Genomic DNA, 26,311 nt, shown 5'->3' on the forward strand with positions numbered 1-26,311 from the left:
TTTATATAACTTTGTTTTCCCAATTCCTATTAGAGCAGCAGTATCGACAAGTTATTGCTAAATGAAAAGGGGATATTAAATTCATTGCCACTGTGCCTAAAAGTGCCAGGACACATTACTCTAACTCGGCTCATCTGTAAAAAGAACCAAATTTTAAACAAACAACCTTGAAATGGGTACATAAACCTTTCAATGGCCACTTTTATTATGTTCATTGTGGAATGACTGGACACATATCAATCTAGCTGAGCTGTGGCTACTATGTAATTATTCCAGAAACATAGTTTTATTTTAAGGCAATTCATGAAGACAGAAACACTCTGCAGCTAACAACCTGTATTCCTTGCCTGGGACTATTTTTCCCCTCATATAGGTAGAAAAACTAAATCCATAACTTTCGAATTGGAACAGTAACTTTTTCTGGTCTATTGCTTTTGAAAAAAGATTATGAGACAAAACACAAAGAAAGACAAACATCATAAAATAACTTTTATACAGGATTAGTAGATCTGTTTACATATAAAAAACAGAAAGGCCCTCATTACATTTAGATTTCACATAAATTACACAGATTGACTTTTTAAAACTACTATTCAACTTTGTTTAAAGTCCCTTTTAAAAATTTCATTTTGAAGGCACAGTGCATGGAAATGAACCAAAGACTGAAGCACTTGAGATGAATGAGTTCTGGGCACCTCATATAAATAGCTATAGATTGTTCTGGAGCTGGGGAATGTCACTCTGAAAAAATGGGGAGGTGAAAAGTTGATTTTTAATCTGTGTGTAAAAAAATACCATTATGGCATACCTCCAGAAAGTCTGCAGCATGGCCAGCATAGAAGGTAGCTAGTATACTCATGTTATGCCATTTGTAAAAGCCATAATCATACATATTCATATAATTTATATCCAAATGCCTCAAAATGGTAGCCTATTTTCAAGTTTCACAATAGATTCTGCCAAATGGAAATCAACTAGGATAATATTCTGAAAGTCAAGTGGAATATTAATGAATTATTGCTAAAAATAGGAGGATTGGATGTTGGGAAACATTTCTTCGTGAACTGGAAATCCAAGTTCAGCTGACATTAATCAAGGGCTCTAATCACCCCCCCAAAATCTGCTTTAATTAAAGCAAATCAGAAACCAAATACTTATCAAAAATTTGCTATATAGAAGATCACTGAACATCAACCATAGTGGACTTTTTTGTAGTAACATTAAAGTTGCTACTGTTAAAAACAATTCCACCAGAGAACCATAACATAGGGCACTATTACAGCATTCATAGCCAAGAAGCTTTTAATACAGCAAGGACAGAACCTGGCACAAGTGCACTTCAGGCCACAAGAAAATAAAATGATTTACTGCTGAAAATAAATGGAAATAGAAGAACAGGTCCTGGTTACTGAGTAACCTGGTGTTAGCTCAGAAACACAATAAGCTCAGGCATAAGCACTACCTTTTATTTATTTGTCAACTCATAATTAGTTTTAAGTTCAATATTCATTAATTCAGCAAATCCCATTCAGGTGAAAGTTACCAAAGATTAACCAATCAATCACACTGGGACAATTTTACATTACGTTTCCTTTCTGGAGGATGACAAAGTCCCAAAGCACATTCCCTCCAAAGAGAATTGCAAGCATTCCTCAACTGGATGGGATCCCGACTACTACTCAAATGTTCAGCGAAATACATCAAAACTAAAGGGTCTTTCCTTCTGAAATTAACTTGAGTTCATCTTATTGAACTGCATAATCAGTACAAGTGCATTTACATAGGCAGACACTTTGAACATTACCTACTCAATCACTTTGCTTTTATTAAGGAGCTGGGAGGGAAGAAGGCTTACAAACTGATCACCAGGACAAAAAAACAAAAGCCTTGTGAGTAAAGAAAGGCACAACTCAGGCTTGGGCAAATTTCTTAATACTGTGATACTTACTTGCCTCCATGACTCCAAGGAAATGGAAAGTCTCTAGGAGAAATACTGAAGAAATGCATTCCCCATGCCATATGGCTTCAACGCCTTAAGCAGTTGATGTGGTCTCATATTAGATTAGATCCACAAATAAAAGACAAAGCAGGGCAGAGAACACAGTCTTAGTAGTCATTACCCTGTACATTCATGTTAACAGGTAACATAGGCTGAGAAGGCCTTGTTTTCCAGAGCAATGCAATTATTTAGAAATTCATTAGAGATTCAAGATTCATAGCAGAATTTGGTTTTCCTTTCAGGAAAAATTATTAAAAGAACTACCTGTATGTTCATCTCTAAAAATAGTTTACACATGCTTAAAAGGCAATGGACTCCAGCCACTGTGATGTACAGTGAAAGACATGTTTAATTTAAGACAGAGATGAATTTAAAAGGCATCCTCTAGTGAAGACCAATGCTAATAAAGTAAAGGTTGTCATGTCAACTTTGTTTCATTTCTACCTGCAATGTCCCAAGCAGAGCCAGCCACTCATAGGCCCTTTGTTGGTTTTCTGACTTTGCACTCAAAAATAAAGCTGCAAAAAGCGATACCACCACATCATCCCCTTAAGGAAAATGTACAGCATTATTAGAAGAAATTAAATCATGTATATTTCATTAAGTATTAGCACCCCACAAACTCTGTCCTGTGTACGTGGTGGGCTAAGAGTGGGGTGGCAAGGGCTCAAAATTTCGAGTTGTTAATAACAGGATTAATACCAGAATGGCTTAACCCGGAACCACCCAAATTAGATCACAGATACTCATTAATAAATGTCATGACTTCATTATTCCTGCTAAAGCAAATCTCTGTTTATGAAGCCACTTTGGGTACATTTCTCACAATACTCGGTTGAATGACCTAGATGGGTGGTAAACCACCTCCACATGAAGGCTTTGGGATGATAGATACATTAATGGATATAGAATACAACTTGAAAAGATGAGAGCAAGTTTTTTGATCCCCTGAATTAGTACAAGTTCAGCAGCAACTTGGCCATTAAAACATTCAAAGGTATTAAACCATTAGATCATTGGTAAGACTCATACTTACAAAAAGCATCATTTCCATTGAATAGCATGATATGACAGACACAATAAAACGCAAATCTTTTAGGCCTTTGCAGTAACCCCACTGGCACTGAAGATAACACTTTCTCACTACAGTGTTACTTTTTTTTTTAATGGAGGGAGCCATATTTAAGTGCTTTCAACTGAACTTTTAACAAAATTGGTTGATCAAGAAGAGACCGTCAAATGAAACATTAGGACAAAGAACCCAATCACACGCAGAGGCCTTTACGAATAAGGTTGGCCAAGCTATTTCAATAACAGGATGCTATGATAGGGCGCTGGCTTGGGCTAACAAGGAGCGTAGATATTCTGCGTTCAAAGGTAGGTTAAGAATGTGCAAGTAGGTCTCTTCCACGCTTCCAGGTATTTTCAGTAGAATTCAGATCTTGTCGATTGCCAGGTCATCTGAAAACCCTAAGTGTACAACATAGAAAAAGGTTCAAATTTAGGAAATAGTAAAGAATTAGGCATTCCTAGAATAAACTAGTGCTTCACAGATAAAAGCAACAGCACCTGTGGGTTTTTACCAAGTTAAAAGATAGGCAACACGAGTTTTAGCTTTTGCTAGATCTCCCTCTCAGCTCTACGCAAATGGACACTGAGATCTTTCACAACAGTCAACAAGTTCTCCCTTAAAATGGGGATGTTTACAGCTTTGCTAAACCTTACACAAGAGGTAGTGAAATCCTGCTTAGAGCACAGCCCACCAGTTCTGATCTAGCCCTGGAACAGGTAGAAAGCCAAATACGGAAGCCCGTTTAATCATTTCCTAATGTTACATAAGTTTCAAAATCAATTCAGCCTCCATTAAACCTGAATAATAAGAGAAACTCCAGCTATTTAATAACTAGAGAAAAGTACTCCTCAATAGGTTGAAAAAACCTCGAGTTTTTAAAGCTTTATGTCAGATTCTGACTGCTGTCCCTGCCTTAATGTTTCTGGATTCTTTTGGCCATTTAAAATAAAGAGAAAAAGCTAAAGCCACTAGTAAACACCTGGTGTGCAAAATACAACATCCACTAGTTGGCTTTCTTCAGTTATAGCATAAGCTCCAAACAGCTCATCTTAAATTAAGAAGAAAAACAAAGTGGCTGTCCCATCTCTGCATAAATAGAAAGCAGATTTTTTTTTCTTTTTAAGGTAAGAGTACTTTAAGGAGGGGAAGTTCAAAACTGCCAGCCAAATTCACAGAGAATACAGATTTAGCAAGTTAACTTCCCAAAGCTCTTTGAAGAAGCAAAATAGTCTCTCTTCTTAATGCAGTGTCTCCCAAAAGGAACTGTAACTTTGCTTGGTACTTATGCTGGGAGAGATGCAAGGTGTGTGTTTCAATGTTTGCTGGAATATAATGTTTCCTCTTCAGTGTCTGTTTCATCCTGGAACTCGTGGCTTAAGAGAGACTTCTTGGAGCCGGTTGACATCATGCGAATTTCATCTTCATATTCATCATGATGCTGCCTGAGCCGATGAAAGCCATCCTTGTGTCTGTTAGACTTGATTGAGCAGATGCACCAAATAATGCAGGCTGTTAGGATCAATGCTGACATGGTGGCACCTGTCAACCAAAACCATCACGTGAGTGGTGTTCTAGTTGAAGAATACATATAAGCAGCTGCTTACAATAGCACTTTTTATATTATGCCCTTCATTTATTTTATTTTATTTTCATTCACTTAAAAACAACCTTTTTTATTACAGAAGTGGTACATGTATCATGTGCAAAATTAGAAAAATACAGACAAGCAAAATACTAAAAACCCATACCCCAAACTCCACTTCACATCTCCATTACCCCGAGGTCATTTTTAACAACCCTAGGGCATATTTTTTCTGGATTTTCCTTCACGTGTGTGTATGTACACATATATTTTTTCTTTTACCACAATGAAATCAAACTGTGTCTACTGTTGTGTAACCTGCTTTTCATCAATCAATGACTTCCACTTTTCCTTTCTGGTAAATTTTCATCTCATCCCAAATCCCTCATTTATTTAAAATATTTTTACATAAGGTTATCAGAGTAACAGTCTAAGTAACAGAAAATAATACCAATAAAATCATAATAAAAATTAAGTTCATGGGACTTCCCTGGTGGTCCAGTAGTTAAGACTCCAGGCTCCCAGTGCAGGGGGCCTAGGTTCGATCCCTGGTCAGGGAACTAGATCCTGCATGCATGCCACAACTAAAGATCCCACATGCCGCAACTAAAGATCCCACACACGACAGTGAAGACTCTGGGTGCCGCAACTAAGACCCAGCGCAGCCAAATATTAAAAAAAAAATTAGGTTCACAACAGCAAATGGGTGGCAGAGCCAGATTTAAACTGAATCCCAGCTCCTATGTTTCTAAGCACTTAGTGATTTATGCTTTATCCGATTCAAGTTAAGAACTCTACCATAAACACCCCACAACAGGCTCTATGATTTGACCATGTTTCCAATATACCACTCTCTCTCAACTAAGGATCTCTCCCCAACACACCCTGTAATAAAACTTGGTTATTTTGCATCAGGTCCAAGTTGTACTTAGAAATGAACCAAGGTTCTTTGTGTCAAAAGATACAATACAGCAGAGTATTTATTATTTTACCACATTTTTTCTTTCTAAACTTTCAGTGATTCAAGCAATGGCACATATTAAGCCTGGAGAAAACAAATATTCCCTCCTTCCAGGATCATGGAAAAAATAGAACTAATATAAGTCAAAGTCCAAGGGACTTATGATCTTAGTATAAAGCAAATCATTCATTCAATCAACAACTCTTCATTAAGACCCACTACATGCCAACCCATGGTTCTAGGCACTGGGAGGCAGATGAAATCCCTGTCCTCTCAGAGTTTATGTTTTAGTGGGAGAGATCGAATACAGACAAATAGATGACTAATACATAATGTAACGGCAGGTAGTGATAAGTGCTTTAACAGAAACAAGCGGTGGTGAGATAGTGACAGGGGTACTATTTTAGCTAGGGTGATCAGGGAAGGCCTCTCTGTGGAGGTGACATTTGAGTACAGACCTGAAAATGTGATGGGGCAAGCCATGAGAACATGTGAGAAAATAGTGTTCCAGGAAAATCATGTTCAGATAGGAGACGTTAGAAGAAAAGTGATTATTTTCGGGTGATTGTGGAGGTGATCCACTCTCAAATTGAAATGTCAGGATTGGTTTTAACTTCAACTACTGAAAATTTAAATTTTTTTACCTGATACAGTTACCACAAGCTCCCTTGGCAAACCAAATATCCGGTTATCTGTGTCAAAGACTATTACCACAGAACTGGCTGCATCATGATGCACAAAGACCTAGGAAGATAAAGTGCAAGAATTAGGAAAAAGTTTACCTAAGGTATATTGTATCCCTGCTATATTCCTAGGGCCTTTATAGCAAACCAAGGAGATGGTTCATTGTCATCTAAAGTACACAAAATGCTACAACAATTTCCCTTTTGTTGCTAAAGGATAGAAAGATAACAAATACCATAATCAAGAGGCGGTCACATTTTTCTTTATTCCCCACAAGCTTTTGAACAAGAGTTTCAAATTAAATATAAGTATTATTAATAATAAAAATTTACATGAGACCACTCAAGTTGAGTTTCTTACCTGCGAGTGTTGTTGCTGATACCCATCGGCAATGGCATTGATGTTATGGACACCTGGGGCTAACAGTACATGGAAATAACCTCCCTCTTTTGTGTGTACTTTTATTCCTTCATTGAGCACAATGACTGCTTTAGAGATTGGTTTTCCAGTCTTATCTTTAACAAATCCATGAACTCCCTTGTGAACCTTAAAAAAATACATGTTTAAGATATAAATTTATGTTTTCATAATGCCAGATATTCTAGAGGCCATAACTTGAGGCCTGACAAAAACAAACAAAACAACAAAACCCTCTGTAAGTCTAGCTTATTTGTCCCTCCCCACGGACTCTGACCTTGTTTGCTACTCATTCACTGCTTCAGAGGCACGGAGATGGAAATAAGGGGAGAGAGGCCTCTGATAGAGTCAAAGCCTAAAATGTTTGAACCCAAGTCTTCCGACGTCTTGAATGCTTTACTTCCCACCACAGGACACTGTCTCGAGTAACTCCGTGTGATATTCAAATGGAAGAACCTGCAGCATCTCACAGGGTTAAATTACCTCAATATACATCAGATATGCGAACTCATGGCACCTGTTTAGGCAATAAAAAATGAACAAAACTCTCCTTTCTATATACATTTAAAATAAACAATACAAAATTTTGGTAAAAGATTAAGAAAATATTTTGGTAAACGTTTTCAATGACCATATTCCTGGGAGTTTGCTTCTAGTTAAAAGGGAAAGACTCACCTCCACCAACATGCTAAGAAGAGATTTTTTATTTTCTGCCCACAACGAAGGGAGTTGTGCTGCACTAGGAAAGTAGCAGCAGCTTGTGTATACTGTGATTTCTGGACAGTGGCCATAGGTAACACTATAATCCTGGAATATAAGATTCAAAAACAAATGTAGGAAAATTAATAAGTAAAAGTAAGAATGAGGCTAGGTAATATGACAAATGGAATGAATGGAATAAAAAGAAAAGCTGGGTGATGTAAACAAAGAATCTGTAAAGCATTTTACAGCAAATACAAATAAACCACTTGGTATTATAACCAGTCACAAACATGGCCACCCCTAAGAGAGTTCTTAAGATCAGGGACTATGCCTAATTCATTTTTATATCTCCAGTGCTTCCTACAGTGACTGGCAGTAGAGGGGTTCTTATTAGGGTTTGTTGAATAAATGAATAAGTACATGCAGAGGGTCAGCTTCCCTCTAAACCCTGGAACTTCACTGCTGTTACTGCTGTTTTTTTTTTTTTTCTTTTTTTGCGGTATGTGGGCCTCTCACTGTTGTGGCCTCTCCCGTTGTGGAGCAACAGGCTCCGGATGCGCAGGCTCAGCGGCCATGGCTCACGGGCCCAGCCGCTCTGCGGCATGTGGGATCTTCCAGGACCGGGGCACGAACCCGCGTCCCCTGCATCAGCAGGCGGACTCCAACCACTGCGCCACCAGGGAAGCCCCTTACTGCTGTTTTTGAGTTCTTAGAGGTAAAAGCACAAGTATTTGCTCTCTGATACCCTCAATCTGCAGGCTCGAACCTACCATACAGCAATATAGCAATTATTTAGGTAGGAACTACTTGTGTGGACAGGTTCCAAAATCTAACTTACCACTTTTTCACCCCAAACCTGTTCTTCTTCCTAATTCAATTAATGACAGTAACTCATTTTCTCACACAGGTATGAAATCTTTTGTCTTTGACTTCAATTTCTTGCTGTCATCCAGAATTTGCCAAATCCTGTGAATTCCACTTCTACAATATCTCTGGAACTTCATCCCTTGATTCCATTCCCATTGCTACTACTCTAATCTAGGCCCTCAGTAGTTCTCGTCTAGGCTCTTCTAAACCAGTCTCCCTGTGCCACAGTCTCTCCTTCCTCCAAACCATCTTAACCCACTGTTAAAAGATTTCCATAGAATAGCTCAGATCATGTCACTATATCCCTGCTCAAAACCTTTCATGGCTTCCCATTCCTTATTAAAAAAACAAAGCATTCAAAGCTTCAAACTCTCTTTCTATTCTTGTCTTCTGCTGCTCTCCATTACATCCCATATTCTAACTAATGTAGACTGATTCTTTAAAAAAAAACATTTATTTTGTATTGGAGTATAGCCGATTAACAACATTGTGTTAGTTTCAGGTGTCCAGCAGAGTGATTCTGTTATATGTAGACACGTATCTATTCTTTTTCAAATTCTTTTCCCATTTAGGTTATTACAGAGTATTGAGCAGAGTTCCCTATGCTATACAGTAGGTCCTTGTTGGTATAGCAGTGTGTACATATAAGACTGCTTCTTGACCTCTGCCCTTACTGCTTCCTCTTTATGGATGTCTCGGTTCACCATCTCTGCATCCCTAATGCCATCTCATCTATGAAAAGAAGGCTACATCTCTGACTAGGTGTAACCTTTTCTGTCTTTAATTTCTCATGGCACATTGAGATCTCTTCTAGATCATAGTGATTAATTCTGTAACATAGTTATTTGTTTAATGGGCTACAGAATATTCTCTATCTTTCATATAGAAAAGTGCCTCACGCATAGCAAGTTCTTAATAAATAAAGGAGGGAAGGCAGGCAGAGAAAGGAATGAAGTCAATTTTCTGGTTGCACGTGTGAACGGAATGATGAGCTAACCATCCATCTGCTAACAACTCCTGACTAATTTGAAATGGATGGACAACAAATGAAAATGCTCTCAGGAAGAAATTAAAGACGACATTAAATGGAAAGACATGTTGTATTCTTGGATAGCAAGACAATACTGTCGAGATGTCAAAACAACCCAAAGTGATTTATAGATTCAACACAACCCCTAACAAAATCCCAACAGCCTTTTTGCAGAAAAAGAGAGGCCAATTCCAAAATTCAAGTGAGATTGGAAGGACCCTTGAGTAGCCAAAACAATCTTGGAAAATAACAAAGTTGGAGAACTCACAGTTCCCAATTCAAAACTTAGTACAAAGCTACAGTGTTCAAAACAGTGGTCCTAGAATAAGAATAGACATATAGGGGCTTCCCTGGTGGCACAGTGGTTGAGCATCTGCCTGCCAACGCAGGGGACACAGGTTCGAGCCCTGGTCCGGGAGGATCCCACATGCCACGGAGCAACTAAGCCCACGTGTCACAACTACTGAAGCCCACGTGCCTAGAGCCCCTGCTCTGCAACAAGAGAAGCCACCGCGATGAGAAGCCTACCCGCTTATGAGAAAGCCCGCGGGCAGCAAGGAAGACCCAACGAAGCCAAAAATAATAAAAATAAAATAAAAAAAAAGAATAGAGATATAGACCAATAGTATAGAATTGAGAATCCAGAAATAAATCCATACATCTACGGTCAATTGACTTTGACAAGGATGGCAAGACTATTCAATGGAAGAAAGAATAGTCTTTTCAACAAATGGTTCCGGGACAACTGGACTTCCATATGCAAACAAATGAAGCTGAAGTCCTACTTCATATCATATACAAAAATCAACTCTGAATATATCAATGACCTAAATATGAGAGCTAAGTCCATAAAATTCTTAGACGAAAACACAGGGGTAAATCTTTATGACCTAGCATTTGGCAATGAATTCTTAGATATGACAATAAAGCATGAGCAACGAAAGAAAAAAACAAATTTGGCTTCATCTAAATTAAAACTTTTGTGTATCAGAAGTTTTCTTGACATTATCAAGAAAGTGAAAAGACAACTTACAGAACAGGAGAAACTATTGACAACAGAATAGGAGAAACTATTGACAAATCAAACATCTGGTAAGGGTTTAGTATTCAAAATATATAAAGAATTCTTATAACTCAACAACAAAAAGAGAAAAACCCCAACTTTAAAATGGGCAATGGATTTGAATAGACATTTTTCCAAAGAAAACATACAAATGGCCAATGGGCAAATGAAAAGATGCTCAACATCATTAGTCATCAGGGAAATGTAAATCAAAACTAAAGTGAGATACCACTTCACACCTACTATGATGGCTATAATTTAAAAAATGGAAAATAAATGTTGGTGAGGATGTGGAGAAACTGGAACCTTTATACATTGCTGATAAGAATGTAAAATGGTTCAGCTGCTGTGGAAGTTTGGTGGTTCCTCAAAAGTTAAACAGAGAATTACAACATGACAAGCAAATCCACTTCTAGGTATATACTCAAAAGAATTGAAAACTGGGGCTTAAACAGATACTTGTACACGAATGTTCACTGCAGCATTATTTTCAAGAGCCAAAAGGTGGAAACATCTGTCCATCAAAAGATGAACTGATAAACAAAATGTGATCTACACGTACAATGGAATATTATTTAGCCATAAAAAGGAATGGAGTAGGTGATGTATGCTTCAGAATGGATGAACCCAGAAGGCATTATGCTAAGTGAAAAAAGCTGGACAGAAAAGAAAAAATATTGTACAATTCCACTTATATGAAATATCCAGAATAGGCAAATACACAGAGACAGAGAGTAGATTAGAAGTTACCAGGGGCTGGGAGAAGAGGAGAATGGGGAGTTATTGCTTTGGGGCACAGAGTTTCTGCTTGGGGTAATGAAAGTTTTGAAAATAGATATGGTGATAGTTGCATGACACTGTTAATGTAATTAAAATATCACTGAAATTATAATTAAAAATGGCTAAATTGGCAAAAAAAATTGCTGTCAGGGGTTAGTTAGTTTAAGGGCTATCATGTCAAGGAAGCCACAAAGTAGATGCCATTCACTTTACTATATCAGAAAAGTCACCTATTCTTTCACTCAATGTCCAATATGTATTTATAATTCCATTCTCACCATATTCTATAAAGCATACCTTCATGCTGCCCAGGTGACTGTGCCATTCTGCTCCACGCATTACTCCTCCTGGAATATTCTCATCTATAGAAGCATTGAGAGATGTAGGATCAACAAGATCATAAGGCAAGTCCTCATCCTCTCCCAAAACAGCAACAACAATAACAAAGGGTAGGGAAAATACCTACCTGATTTGTTTGGGCAACTGGGCTGACCCATATGCATCGATGGATGATTATTTGCATAAAGAGATGCCAAATGCTTTAGAGTCTCTTTGTTTTCCACTACAAAAAGAAAAATACAGATGTTAGCGGAGAAATTGAAAAGATTTGTCTCCAAGTTCAACTTCATGGACACAAAAGTCATATTCCTTTCCTTCTAGTAAATCTTGTACCTCACTGAAGTTTATTGAGGAGTTATTATAATTAAGCACATGGTTCTGTTCACTCCAAGATAATCTGACCAAGAAGATAAGCATCTTCTTGGTCAGATTAGCATCTTCCTTATATTAAAAGGCACTAACGGCGAGTTTAACAAGTTATCACACTAAAATACAAACCTATAAGCATCTTCCTTATATTAAGGAAGCATCTTCCTTAATATAAGGAAGATAAGCATCTTCCTTATATTAAAAGGCACTAACGGCGAGTTTAACAAGTTATCACACTAAAATACAAACCTATTCTGGTATGTTTTACTACATTTGGGGGCAACTGTGGCCTAATTACAATATTCCTTGTAAGCTGCATTGCAAGCAACACAAATTATCTCCATATACAATGCCTCAGAGAGATTCAACAGGCAACTGTTTAACTCACCACAAGGTGCAACCAGTCAGTCAAGGTTTAAAGCAGGAGAGGGCAATTCTGTATTGTTAATGTTTGGTTACATAATATGGATTTCTTGGGGTGGGCATTCTGTCTTATTCCCTTTTGTATTTCCAATGTCCAGAGATATAATAATTGTTCCATAAATGTTTATGGAGTAAAAATTGAGCAGATGTGACAAGATGGCTACACTGAATAAAGCTAGGCCATCATTAGATCTGACCTCCCTGTTCCAAGTAACTGAACTGTTGATGTATGTACAGACTTCTTAGGCTGTTTATTCATGCAGTGTGCTCAAATGCTCACCATTTAAAAAATTTTTAGAAGGGATGTTACCTAATTGAAATTTCCTATTTAAGCTTAAATAGTATATATGTAAAGTGACACTCTACATACCTGTTTGTACTGGCTTGTCATATGGGTATGTGACCAGCACTGAACCACCATCTAAAGCAACAGAAAGACTGAAGTCCTGTTTCTGAATCAAATTTTCAATGATGGCTTTAGTTTCAGGTTGGGAGGCATTATCTAAAAATATAGAAATGTCAAACATAAAATACCAAGTTTTAAAATTTTAGTATGAGCAGCTAAGAAAATATTCCCTACTTGAGCACAGTCAAAAGGCTAACTTACAAAATCTGTAGATAAATACTTTATTACTCCATAAGCCACTACCTCACGCAAGAAAGATACTTCCTAGGAGGCAGGTTATTTTGAGTTTTACACCCTTTAGGATAATGTTGAAAGGTTAATGACTCTAACCAAGTTTAAGAAAATTCTTACTGGAAACAAAAAGGGATGGACATATCCTCTTTTAAAAAATAATAACCTGTCCTTGAAAGAAAATAAGATTTTCAGAAATCAGGGTATTTCTGAAGCATTGTTTGCAAAAGCAAAAAATTAAAAAGAAACTAAATGTACATCAGTAGGGAAATTGTTGAATAAACTAGAGTACCACCATATATTAATAGCATAATAAGATGCCATTAATAAGAATGTTAGAGATCTATGAGTACTGAAATAGTTAGATGTCAATGATATATCCAATAAAAATGTTGCAGAACAATATGTATAGCTGATGATCCTATTTAAGTAAATAAGAAACAGGCCCCTTCAAATCAATACACACATACATTGTGTGTGTGTATACGTGTGTGTACACTCATATATAAGAGAGTAGAGAGGAAGAATATACATCTCTGTATGACTATGATGAAAACCTCTCCCCCAATATTATTGATTGAATTTCTAAGAAAAAAACTTGAATTACTTTTGCAAATGAATAACAAGAAGAATTTGAAAAGTTTTCTAGATGTCTCTATTCATTTATATTGTACATCCTAAACAAGAAAGCACCCCTTACTCATCTATAAAATAGGATCAACCAATCTCCTAGCAAAGAGAAATAAAATTATCTACAAAGTACTTTAATGACCTAAATATTGGTCTTACTTGTGAAGTCTGTATCCAGGTCTTTGCCACGAGCATTTGTCTGTCCTATCTTTGAAGTACAGTCTTTCTCTTGTGCTCTCTCTCGCCCATCTGGATTTAGAGAAGGGACAATCACAATTCTAGTCCTGTCGACCAACTAAAACGGAAACAGAAATCAATGAGTTTATTAGCTCTATGTAGAATCAAAAGGTACCCTCCCATGCTTCAAACAGAAAGTCTTTATTGTTTGTTTTAAACACAGATTTAAAAGGCAGAACTGAAAAATAAATAAAATTTCTCTCTTGCTCCAAAAAACTTAAAAAAGAAACAAAAAACTGCACAGCTGCTGTTCCCGGAGACCTCCCAATATCTTACAACAGGGTCAGAAACCACTGTCTGTAGGCTAAACCCAGCCTGCTGCTTGCTATTGTAAATAAAGTTTTATTGGCACACAGCCTTGCCCATTCATATGACTTTTTTTGTTCTGCAATGGCAGAGTTGAGTAGTTGCAACACACAACATCTGACCCACAAAGTCCAAAATATATACTATATGGCCCTTTATAGAAAAAGTTTGCTGACCACTGGCTTAGATCAATCATAACTGACCAATAAATAAAAATAATACAAATACAATAAACACAATAATATTGTATTTATAATAATATTGTACTTCCAGATTAAAAACTGGAACATATAATGTGACAAATATCAATGTATGTCTGGAAACAATGAGACAGAAGAGTTGAAATCAGCATATCAAGAAAAAATGAGGTGGGATATTTGTCTTACTCATAATTTCTCCCTCAAATGAGCCATATCCAGAGGTGTTAATACCTACATTTATGGCATGAATTTCTGATATAATTCATCCTACATATTTCTAATAATAAATCAGAATAAGTGATCCCTGGTTTATTTATTCTAGTAAAATTGTCAATAGCTTGAAAATATATTTGCAATCCTTTAATTCATTTATGCTGGAATCTCTGAGGGAGATTTTTTTCCTATATGCTTGGGCTTAACCATATGTCTCTGGGTATATGTATATTTTCTTGAACTCTCCAGACAATTCTGGCACTTAGCTCAAAACAAATGGCAATCTAAAGTGATCTAAGCCTAATTAGACCAGTGAGGCAAATTCTCATAAACTAGGAGTTCTGAAATTCCTGGTAGATGTTTTACCTGGGATAAATAGTCTCTTATAACCTTAAGATCAGTAGGTAGTAACTCTGGCTAAATGTTAGAATAACCTAAGGAGCTTTTAAAGAAATATTGATGCTTCTGGGGATGGAGCCCAGGCACTGGTATTTGTAAAAGCTTCCCAGATGTTTTCAATGTATAGCCAGGGTAGAGAACCACTGTCCTAGGTAATCTCCCTTTTAAAAAAGAACAACAACAAAAATCTTTGAAATACTCCTGCAGCTCACATGAAGAAGTCAATGGGATCTGCTTTGCTGAAAATGGTAAAATAATTTTTATCAAGTCTGATTTAAGTTCATCTCACCTAATCCCACATCATGGGATCCTAATCATGACATCAATTCTTTCCAAATTTCTTTCAGGGGAGGCAGTAGGGTAAAACAGAACAGCACAGGCTTTAGAGTGAGACATGCTTGGGTTTAAATCCCTGCTTTACCACTTAGTAGCTGTGTGACCTCCTGTAAGTTATCAAATATCTCTGCCTCAGTTTTCACATCTATAAAACGAAGCTAACATAATTGCAGGGTTGAGGATTAAATTATGATGTATGTAAAGTACCTAGCACATGGTAGGTATTAAATACTAGTACTTTTTCCCTTTCCTAAATTCTATACAGACAGCGCCAATTAGCGAGTGTTCTAGACAGATGCACACTCTTTCCTTCCTTTCCCTAAGACAACACAGAAACTAGGTTGCTTAATCATACATAACCAGCTTCTGGATCAACGTTCTATTCTATAGTCACGAGCGACTAAAGTAGGCACTGCCATATCACTTTTTCTAAAATCTCTTAGCATCCAAGGTGTCCAATAATTTCATCTTTATTACATGAAAAAAAACCTGATTTCTCTTCTACCTCGTTTTTCAATATACTATCCTAGTTATAAATAATTGGCAATGGAAGTCCCTCTAATTAGAATATACATCACTGTGAGTAAAGATTGGAAGGGTAACATAAAGGAATAGAGGACTGAATGCAAATCTTTATTATTTTTTTCCTCTATGGCTCTTAATACATACAAAGAAATATAATAGAAAGACACTATTAACAATGACTATATACCAAGGTCCATTTTTAAAGAGTAAAGTGTATAATGACCTTAAATGTACCTCTGTATAAAATCTAACAGGAAGTTAAATTTTTAAAAAATGGTGCCTTGGTATCAGTGTATCACTGAGCTTTTTCCTTTTAAAGCATGTCAAAACAGGCTATTTTCTTACTTGGGTAACAGCTGGGTTCTTTTTGTAGTTTAGGCAGAGAAATTCTGCCAGAGCCAAAAGAAGTTCAGTTCCAACTGGAGCATTTCCATGGATGCCAGCAACAAAACGAATCTTTGGTTCTTCAGGCTCAGATACATTGGGCTTATTGGAGATTTCAAGGGACCAAATGTGACGATATTCAGCACTCTGTCCCAAACTTTCAAAAACCAGAAATAAAAAGTCAGCAAGTAATCAAGTATTATGTTAATGCTGCCTTACAGATTTTAAAAAAACAAATGAGAACAAAATTTGAAAAGTCTTAAAAAGTCTTTAAAGAGTAAATCTTTATGTCAGACTACTTTAAGAAAATTAGGTTCCCTTAATCAAAGAAAGTCAAATAGATGTGAGATACTATCAGATTTAGGAAAGATCATGATTTAGTTCAGCATTCCTCCAAATTGTCATTCTCCTATCATCTTCATGATATTTACCCAATCTTCTATAATCTATACTACTCTTTAGTTAATATATGTCTTTTTTTTTTTTTTTGGCTGTGCCGCCTAGCATGTGGGATCCTAGTCCCCTGACCAGGGATCGAACCCGCGGCCCCTGCAAGGGAAGCATGGAGTCTTCCAGTGAAGTCCCAGGGAAGTCTCTAGTTAACACATGTCTTTTAAGTTAACTCACTTAAAATTTTATTATGGAAATATTTAAATATACACAAATGCAGAGCACCTTACTTTTAAAATCTAAATTAATTTACACAAATAGGACATTTTATACTTTAAATGCAGTACCAAAATTACAGCAAAACTAATTGAAAAGGCCTGCCTTCTTTGATATAAAGAGAGATTTACAAGAGTTAGATAGAAAAAAAAATATTGGCATTAAATTGAGGATTAATAGAATAGACAAAGTACCACTATCTCACAATGGTATTTAATGATACTTAGCAACCGTTGGAGAACCACCTAAAACTGCCTTGTGTCCCACCACTGGCAGGTGTTGCATATTTGCTGGGGAACTATTTAACTAAGAAGTCCATGTTTAATTGAAAGGTTAAAACAAAACAAATGAACTAAGTAAATGGATAGCAAAATAATGTCCAATTTTTTGTTTTAAAATAAGAAAGTCTGTAATGTCTATATGGCACTAACATGGACAGTATTAAAACCTGACCTGGGCAGAAATGTTCAAGAGTCAGTTGCGGAAGAGAGGTAATTGGTATTGCCAAAGTAAATATCAGTCTTTGCAATTACAGACATTATAAACCAGTATTTGAGAAAGTAAATTTACTGGTAAAATTAAAAGAACCAATGAAGGAAAAAAAGTGAAAAAGTGAAAGTCTAGTTAATGTTCATTAGGTTTGTAGTAGAGAACTGTAAGTTCAGGACAAAAAGTAAAGGCCCTAAAATAGGCAAATAATAGGAATCAACAAATCAAGGAAATAGTTTTGAGACAGTGAAAGTGAAGCAGAGAAGCCTAAGAAGTGAAGGTAAAAGTTGTCTCAGCCATCAGTTTTACATAAGCCGGTACTGCATGTTTTCCCAGAACCCTCAATCACATATGTCCCTAAGGCTTCAGGGAACCATGACTGTGAGTAGAGACTGAAGCACAGAAAATGACAGCCAACCAGGCTTCATTATTTAATTTGAAGAAAAGGTTAAACATGATCCCTGACAAGTGAGCTCATAGTTCCAAATTTGTCCCTGCCCCCAGCAAAATGAAACAAACTAAATAATATTTAGTCAGAACGTGAATCTGCAACTGAGAAGTAGAAAGGGTTTTGAAATCAAAGTAATCATTAGAAAGAATGATTTTACATTTTCTGGAGGCACAAGCCACACACTGCTAAACTAACAAGTAATTCTGCTCCAATGTTTCTCATAAAAGTTTCCAAGATTCATTGTTAGAAAGATCTCCAAGCAAACATCTGTTTCAAAATAAGTGAAATCCAACTCTCTATACATTCAGCTCCCAAATATCTCTAAATAAATTACAAGAACCATTTAATGTGGCTTATGCTAAATGTAACCTCTTTAAAATGAAGAAAGAAGGAAGGAAGGAAGGAAGGGAGGGAGGGAGGGAGGAAGGGAGGGAGGGAGGGAGGGAGGAAGGGAGGGAGGGAGGGAGGGAGGAAGGAAGAAAGAGAGAGGGAAGGAGAAAGAGAGAAAGAAAGAGGAAAAAAAGGTAGCAAGAAGGGTGACACTTACTTGGTAAGATTTGTAATATGTGGGTAGTTCATCACAAGTCCTCTCAGAAACTCTGATAAGTCCTTGTATGAATGGTATCGATAAAGAGCCAGATTTGAGGAGGAGCGTAACATGAAGCCTTCCAAACCATTCTCAGCTGAAAGGTCTTTAATTAAAGTTTCAAACTCTTTAGTAGTCGGATCGCTGGCACCCTCATTGTTGGTGCTGTCCCCCTTGCCTTTCTTTGATTCATTGTTTGAATCTGTTGAAGATCGAACAAGTGTGAAGTTGACCTGAAGAGCACCTTCACTGTTTACCGTCACATTCTTGGTAACTGGATTATACCTGTAATAAAGGAGACAGATCAGAGCCACGCTTCTGCAGCTGGAGTACCCAAACCCTGGGAAAACAGAGGTGTGCAGAGGATATGTGAATCCTAGAGATAAATGTGGTGCATCTCCCTAAAGGGTCAAATTGTTAACTTTGTGAGAATTTAAGATTTGTTTTAAACATTAACGAAGACCATACAAGGGTAGACTATAAAACATAAATGAGTTTTTAAGATTAAATATATGACTTCAAAAGAAAGCTCATGCTTGCAGTGTATACGCCCATATTTCCTGGAATCTGAGTTCACTTGTCTGTCATCAGGGAATATGGTGGAAAAAGTTTGAGAAGTACTAACTTAGGACATTCTCTGCCAAACGCATCATTCTTGCCCCATTTTTCAGACACCTTGATGCTTTGGTTTTTCCAATACTATGCCAAAACTGAAAAAAACCAGAATAAACTTCTTTACTCGTTAAAGTTCTAACCCATTCATTTACAGACCACTTGATATTTGAAAACCATTTTTTAAAAAAAGGTAACAATAACTTTAAATGTTTCCACGTATTTACCCTTACTTCAATGAGTGTTCAAACTAACTCTTCAGAAATAAGAGAGCTAGTAGGGGGAGGGGAAAATATTCTGTGGGAACACCTACATGTATCAAATATAAAAAAGAAAACTACAAGAGGATAAAAATTATAAGTTTCGACTAAAAAGTAAGGTGGCTCCAGTTCTAAGGTATTTGTAAAGGAGGAGGAACATAAGGAATATTAAGTTTTTTCCAAGGGAAAAGGTCATAAGTTAATTTTTTCTTTTCAAGTAAATATATCTTTGTGGTGAGAAAAACTGTAAAAAATATGAAAATGGCTTTTCTCAGAGAATTAGCAGTAAGTAAGAAAATCTCACTTGATGCGAGAAGGCAAAGGTACAATAATAAAAAATAAGTGTCTGTGAAAGAGTTTTAAAAGGGTACAAATGTAAAGTGGTGGTATTTTGGGGACAACATGACTAGAAGTATGCAGAACAGAAGTCTTTTTTTCCCTACTAACAAGTACTTCCCAGAACTGTTACCCATAGTGAAGGAAATCAGTCACTATGGCTTTACATCTGGACAGGGGAAGGTGACCTGAGAGGATGAAGGTAAAAGAGGCTACTGTTCAAAGTGAATAATTTCACAGATTCCTTACATTTGACAGTTCATGTACTCACTGTGCCATCAGAGAAGAGTCAAATGTGTAACCAGCTCTAGACTTCTCAGCGTTAAACTCAAGGTTGCTTAGTCTCTACAGGGCTTTCTGGCAATAATCTTTTAGAATGGAACTATGCTTGTTTCATCTCCAAGCACTCAATTACAAAGCATTCAGTAACTCACCCTCGAGCAGATGCTGTGATTTTATAAGTTCCTGGAACCAACAGACGCCAGTAATCTCCAGTTTTGTAAGTAGTTACTGGGTGATTAATTTCAGCAACACTAATGGTGGCATTTAATATACCTCTGCCATCTGTGGCATCTAGGACGAATCCTTTGACACCCTGATGAACCTGGATAAAGCACAAGGACACCCAGATTTTACTGATAAAGATCATCATCTAATTATTTTGGAAGTTCACATCCAAAATAACAGATTGTTAAATAATGTAAACATGTAGAACAAATAGGAATTCAGGAGCTCAGAGTAAAGCTAAATGTAACCGCCCATTAAACAAAATATTTCAGTTTCTGAAAGGCTAGTTTTTCATAAGTTAGATTTGTCTTTATCTTCCTATCAGCTGCAGAAAGACATTTTGAGGACAAGTGGAGGAAATTTGAACATGGATTAGGTATTAGGTAGTATAGGGAGTTACTGTTAATTTTCTTAGGTGAGATAATAGCAATTGGAGAAGTCAGGTAGGAGAATTAACCTTATTTTTAGAAGATGTATTCCGAAATACTTTGGGATAAATATCATAACACCTGCAATTTATACTGAAATAGTTCAACAAAAGTGTGTGTGTGTTTATATATATATAAAATACAAATGCAGCAAAGTATAAAAATTGTTAAACCTAGGTAAAGGAATAGTAGTATTTATTGTTAGTCTTATAATTTTTCCTGATGCTTAGAAATTTTCAGAATAAAATGTTCTAAAAAATTAGTATGCAAACTCACAGCCATTATGCCATTCTACTCAGCAAAGTACTGGCACAAAGTATTAGTCAGATTATCCTAATAATTTTAACCACTATTAGCATATTTCTTATAGTCTTTACCTATTGGCCACGATGCACATCCAAACAAAAGGAAATTAATCGTTTCACAGTAAACCAATGGCGAAAAAAAAAAAAAATTTACCCCATAGCCCATCTTTATCACTTGACAAATTCTTAGGCATGTACCCAATCTATAGTAGCCCTTTATAAAGACAAGGGTAAAAAGTGACCACTAACCATTAAGTGCCAAACATCATCACTATATTGTTTAATCATTTTTAACTCTTCTCTGCGCATATAAATAAACTCATTTACATCCATGAATTTTCTAGATAAATATACGAAAACACGAATAGGTCAAACTGGAATTCAAATGAGGTGTATTCTAAAATCAATGCATGAAAACCACATGTACACACAAAAATCTTCTTGCTCTTGGGAGAAATTTCATGTCACTCCAGAATCGTCACCTGTTTCAGAAACTGGATTAGAGATCTTCGATTCTGTTCCCAAAATTTGGGCAGATCTTTCTCAAATGGGTATTTCACACAACCAAGTTCAATAGTCACTTCAAAGCAGTTTGTTTGTAAATAGTTCCAGTCCTGCATACCACCTGAAGGATAAAAATTTTAAATTAGTTACTCTGAAGAAGTTCTCACTAGCTCAGATCCCAAATCGTAAGCAACATTCCTAGTAAAAAGCCAAATTCATCTTTTATCAGCATGGCTGAAAACCAATAATGCGTTCATTTGAGAGCTCTCTGATGCTTGTGGTCCAGGTAAAACATCTGTACTTTCATGTTCAGGAAGAATTCAAGTGTAGCTCACACTCTCCTTCTTAGCACATCTAAAGTTCTTTGTAATAGCCAGCAGTAAAATATAACACTTTCATGAGGTTTCAGTACATTATTTTACTCAAAGGTCAAAGTACACCAAATATTAAAAATAGTTGAAACGGTAATTTGAATGTTTTAAACTATTTATACAATATTTTTAAAAGAATGATTCTTTCTCAAAATTAAAAAATCAGTAACAAGCAGTACCATCCAGGGGGACAGAAAATCCATCAAGTTATATGGCCTTAATATAAAAAATGTTTACCTGGGACATTGTACCAACTGGCTCCATTTGTTATTCCATGAGGAAAATATTCATTAGGGTACATATTCTTGCAAGGTCTACCTTGAAACATCTGGGAATTCTCCTGGAAAAAAAAAAAGAATCTTTACTTGTATTTGTTTGTATCTGCATCAAAAAACATGGGAAGGATAAAGAAAGATAGGAAGAGTGTTTAACAATAGGGTATATGTGGGGGTGGATGGAGTCATGGGAAGCAGTGACTTTCTACCTATTTTTTAAAATCAAAGCTAAACAGTTTATGCTCTGTAAAAAAAAAAAGTGAAGACTTCATTTATTACTTGTAATTACAAGTAATATAAAAATCCAACCCAACCCCTCTCAAAAACAAAAACAACACTGTTCATATTCGTACTTTCATTTCATGATCTCAAGAAGCTTGAAGTCCAAAAGAGGTAATTCACACACAATGGAAAGTAAGCATCTTTCTCTGACTTCTTGGGGACTAAGGTAGCCCCGCTGTGCTTTGACTGCACTCTGTACAATTATTTTATCCTGTTAAAACTGGTTGCACCTCTTTTCCCCCTAAAGACAATACACTACTCCTTGAAATAGTTTGTGTCTTTGCGTCCTTGGCATCCAGCAGTGTCTGCATAGCACGTGTGCAATTGCTTGTTCAATGGAGAGTAAGAAAAACTGCCACAGAGGCACAAATAAACACTACTGGGAGCTAGAGGAGAGAAAGATTATTTCTGACTAGAGTGGCAGGGGAATTTTCCTGAAGAAATTAAGCTTTGAAAGGTGGTCAAAACTTCATTTCTCTCTTTTGTAAACAGAAAAAGAAAAAAAGTACAGAAAAGTGTAAAGAGAAAAGTAATTTCTCACTTTCCCATCACTGAGAATTAACCATTTAACTTTAAAAGATACAAAACAACCCCCTTTCGTAAACTTGACATACCAATTACAGGCTTATGATCCCACCAATGTTATCAAATGAAAGCTATTGTTTTAGGTTACTGGAATATTTGTGTACATGCTCTTTTGCTCTCTGGTTTTTCCACTAAACACTTGCACACATCTTCTATGTCTCTATATCCCCATCTCCATTTCCATCAATATCTATCCATTTGATTATAAATTATATAGATGTACTACTGTACTAATTAATATAGTATGTATATTACAAACCTGCATTAAAAAAACATTTTAAAAACAGAACGTCTAATATAGTCTTCCTACATCTTAACGGATCATCTAGTATAAAACCCACTCTAGACACCACAGTTCTAGGCAATTGCTGTCAACATTTTGACTTTATTCTCAGAGCAATAAGGAACTTGTGAAGACTTCTGATGGAAGGGTGATAGATGATATATTCATGGCTCTAGGAAGTTTATTCCAATAATAATGTGAAAAAATGGACCAAAGCCAGGGAGACTCATCAGAGTACTACTGAAATAATCCAACTGAGAGATAATGAGCATCTGAAACGTTGTGACAGATAGGTTTTACCATGTGTATTTTACCATCTTCTTTAATTCTCACTACTCTACTTTGATAATCTTTTTTGAAAAAACTAATTAAAAATTTTAAAGCAGTTTGACAACTTAAAGAAGATAGGGGGTGAGGATGTAGGTGTCCAATCTCAGTCCATATATAGAGTCTAAAATATATACCAAGACAGTAAATGATTCTCTTCTTTTTGCTTGGCTATAGTCTCTAATCTTTTTATAATAACTTTCATTATATGAAACAACTTTTTAAAGAGGCATTTACATAGTGGTGACAGCTAAAGCAACTGGATGCAATTGCCAAGACAGTAAAAATGGCTAAGGACAGAATATGGAGGCGGGAAAAAAAGTAAAAGAGAGAGGTTGAGCCACTGAAAGAGAAAAAAGGAAGCAAAGCTCTCTGCTATATAATGTAACAGAGATCAAGGGGAGAAGACAAGAGCGTTAGACTTCAGAGGTCAAGAACATTTTAAAAAAATAGACTTCTGGTAACCTTTGAGGGGGCACTTCCAGGTAAAACAATGTAGGCAGAAGACAGATGACAAGAAACTGAGGCATGAGAGAACAATAATGAAGTGGAGATAAGCAGAGACTATTCACTTTTCTTATTCTTTTCTTTTGACTTCTTTTGAACTAATTTTAGAGTTGCAGAAAAATTGCAAAAATAGTACAGAGAGTTTTATATGCCTTTGATCCAGCTTTCCCTGATGTTAGCATCTTATATAACCATAGCACAATGATCAAAACAAGGAAATTAACACTGGCATGACACTATTAACTAAAAAAACCTATATTTTATTCAAATATCACCAGTCTTCCACTAATGCCTCCTTGAAATTTTCTCTTCACTTATGTCACACCGTATAGCTCCATTTTCTCACTTTCACTTAATTGAATTCATTGAATTTCATTATACTTAAAATATAATAAAAGTTATTGTAGAAAGATTAGAAAATTGAGGCAAGCCAAAAGAAAAAAATATAAACCTAGAGATCACCAATCATTTAATATTTTGGCATATAACTTTTGACGTTTTTTTAGCCTACATATGAACTGAGCATGGATACCCCACCCCTGAGTCTTCTCTAGGTTCTCAAAATCTGCTTTATTGAAATATAATTCACATCCCACACAACTCACGCATCTGAAGTATACAACTCAATGGTCCTTGGTATATTCACTCAGTTGTGTGACCATCGCCACAGTAAATTTTCGGACATTTTCATGACCCCAAAATAAACCTGTACCCATCAGCACTCCCCATTTCCTCCCAACCTCTTCCCTGCCCCTCCCTACATCCCAAGCCCAAGGCAATTACCAGTCTATTTTCTGTCTCTATGGATTTGCCTATTCTGGACATTTCATATAAACGGAATCACACAATATGTAGTCTCTTGTGACTGGCTGCTTTCACCTAGCATGTTTTCAAGGGTCATCTAAGCTGTAGTTTGTCTCAGTACTTTATTTTTTTTTATGACTGGATAGTATTCCATTGCATGGATATATCACATTTTGTTTATCCACTTATCACTTGATGGACATGTGGGTTGTGTCCATTTTGGCTATTATGGATAATGCTGCTATGAACATTTGTGTACAAGTTTTGTGTGGGCTATGTTTTCATTTCTCTTGGACATATACTTAGGAGTGGGATTGTCAGGCCATATGATAATTCTATATTTAACATTTTGAGGAACCGCAATTGTTTTCCAAAGCAGTTGTACCATTTTACATTCCCACCAGCAATGCACAAGGGTTCCAATTTCTCCACATCCTTACCAACCCTTGTTCTTTTCTTTTTTTTTTTTTAAACTATCATCCTAGTGGGTAAAAAGTAGTATCTCGTTGTTTTGATTTGCATTTCCCTTTTTGTGAGCTTGTCGGTCATTTGTATATTTCTTTGGAGAAATGTGTATTCAGATTCTTTGCCCATTTTTCAATTGGATTGTCTTTTTATTATTTAGTTGTAAGAGTTCATTATATATTTTAGATATAAGATCCTTATCAGATATATGGTATTCTCCTATGCTGTGGGTTGTCTTTTTACTTCCTTGATTATTATCTGTTACATGTTGAATTATGTCTCCTCCAAAAGATATGTTGAAGTCCTAACCCCCAAAACCTCATAATGTGACTGTATTTAATTACAGAGGTAATCAAGTTAAAATGAGGTAATTACAGTGGGCCCTAATCCAATATGACTGGTATCTTTATTAAAAGGGAAAATTTGGATACAGACAACAGGGAGGATGCCATGTGAAGACAGAGGACTGGGATAATCCATCTAGAAACCAATCAATGGCAAAGACTGCCAGAAAAACACCAGAAGCTAGGAAGAGGCAAGGAAGGATTCCCTTCCAGGTTTCAAGGGACCATGTCCCTGCCAACATCTTGATTTTGGACTTCTAGACTCTAGAACTGTGAGACGGAAAATTGTTACCGCAGTTCTAGGAAACTAGAACAAAATGTATTAAAGTTTGCAACAAAAAAATTTTTTGCAACAAAAATGTATTAAAGTTTGATGATGTCCAGTATGTCTTTTTTCTGTCACTTGTGCTTTTGATGTCACATCTAGGAAACCATTGTCTAACCCAAGGTCACAAAAATTTATTTCTATATTTTTTCCTAAAAATCTCACAGTTTACATTTAGGTCTATGATCCATTTTGAGATTACTTTGGGGTATGATATGAGGAAGAGGTTCAAATTTATTCTTTTGTATGTGAATATCCAGTTTTCCATAACCATTTAGTGAAAAGATTTTTCTATCCTCATTGAATTGTCTTGGTGCTCTTATTGAAAAATCAACTGACCATAAATGTAAGAGTTTATTTCTGGACTATCAATTCTATTTCTTTGATGTGTATATGTCCATCTTTTTTTTTTAACATCTTTATTGGAGTATAATTGATTGCTCT

The 26,311-nt window shown here is 36.2% G+C and overlaps 1 protein-coding gene across 1 annotated transcript in view; it reads right to left on the reverse strand.

Moving 5' to 3' along the window:
- Positions 1 to 476: 476 nt before the first annotated feature.
- Positions 477 to 26,311, reverse strand: part of CPD (carboxypeptidase D) — a 67,757-nt gene continuing 41,922 nt past the window's right edge. The window contains exons 9-21 of the mRNA XM_067716044.1: positions 21,908 to 22,010; positions 21,278 to 21,420; positions 19,990 to 20,159; positions 18,309 to 18,632; positions 16,117 to 16,312; positions 13,715 to 13,850; positions 12,659 to 12,790; positions 11,624 to 11,719; positions 11,455 to 11,519; positions 7,391 to 7,522; positions 6,659 to 6,844; positions 6,259 to 6,358; positions 477 to 4,610 (exon numbers count right to left, since the gene is read on the reverse strand). Of these exons, the coding sequence (XP_067572145.1) occupies positions 4,384 to 4,610; positions 6,259 to 6,358; positions 6,659 to 6,844; positions 7,391 to 7,522; positions 11,455 to 11,519; positions 11,624 to 11,719; positions 12,659 to 12,790; positions 13,715 to 13,850; positions 16,117 to 16,312; positions 18,309 to 18,632; positions 19,990 to 20,159; positions 21,278 to 21,420; positions 21,908 to 22,010 (2,010 nt within the window). The 3' untranslated portion in view covers positions 477 to 4,383. The remainder of the gene's footprint in view (positions 4,611 to 6,258; positions 6,359 to 6,658; positions 6,845 to 7,390; positions 7,523 to 11,454; positions 11,520 to 11,623; positions 11,720 to 12,658; positions 12,791 to 13,714; positions 13,851 to 16,116; positions 16,313 to 18,308; positions 18,633 to 19,989; positions 20,160 to 21,277; positions 21,421 to 21,907; positions 22,011 to 26,311) is intronic.

Source organism: Pseudorca crassidens, chromosome 19 (assembly GCF_039906515.1).
Source record: "Pseudorca crassidens isolate mPseCra1 chromosome 19, mPseCra1.hap1, whole genome shotgun sequence".
NCBI lineage: Eukaryota > Metazoa > Chordata > Mammalia > Artiodactyla > Delphinidae > Pseudorca > Pseudorca crassidens.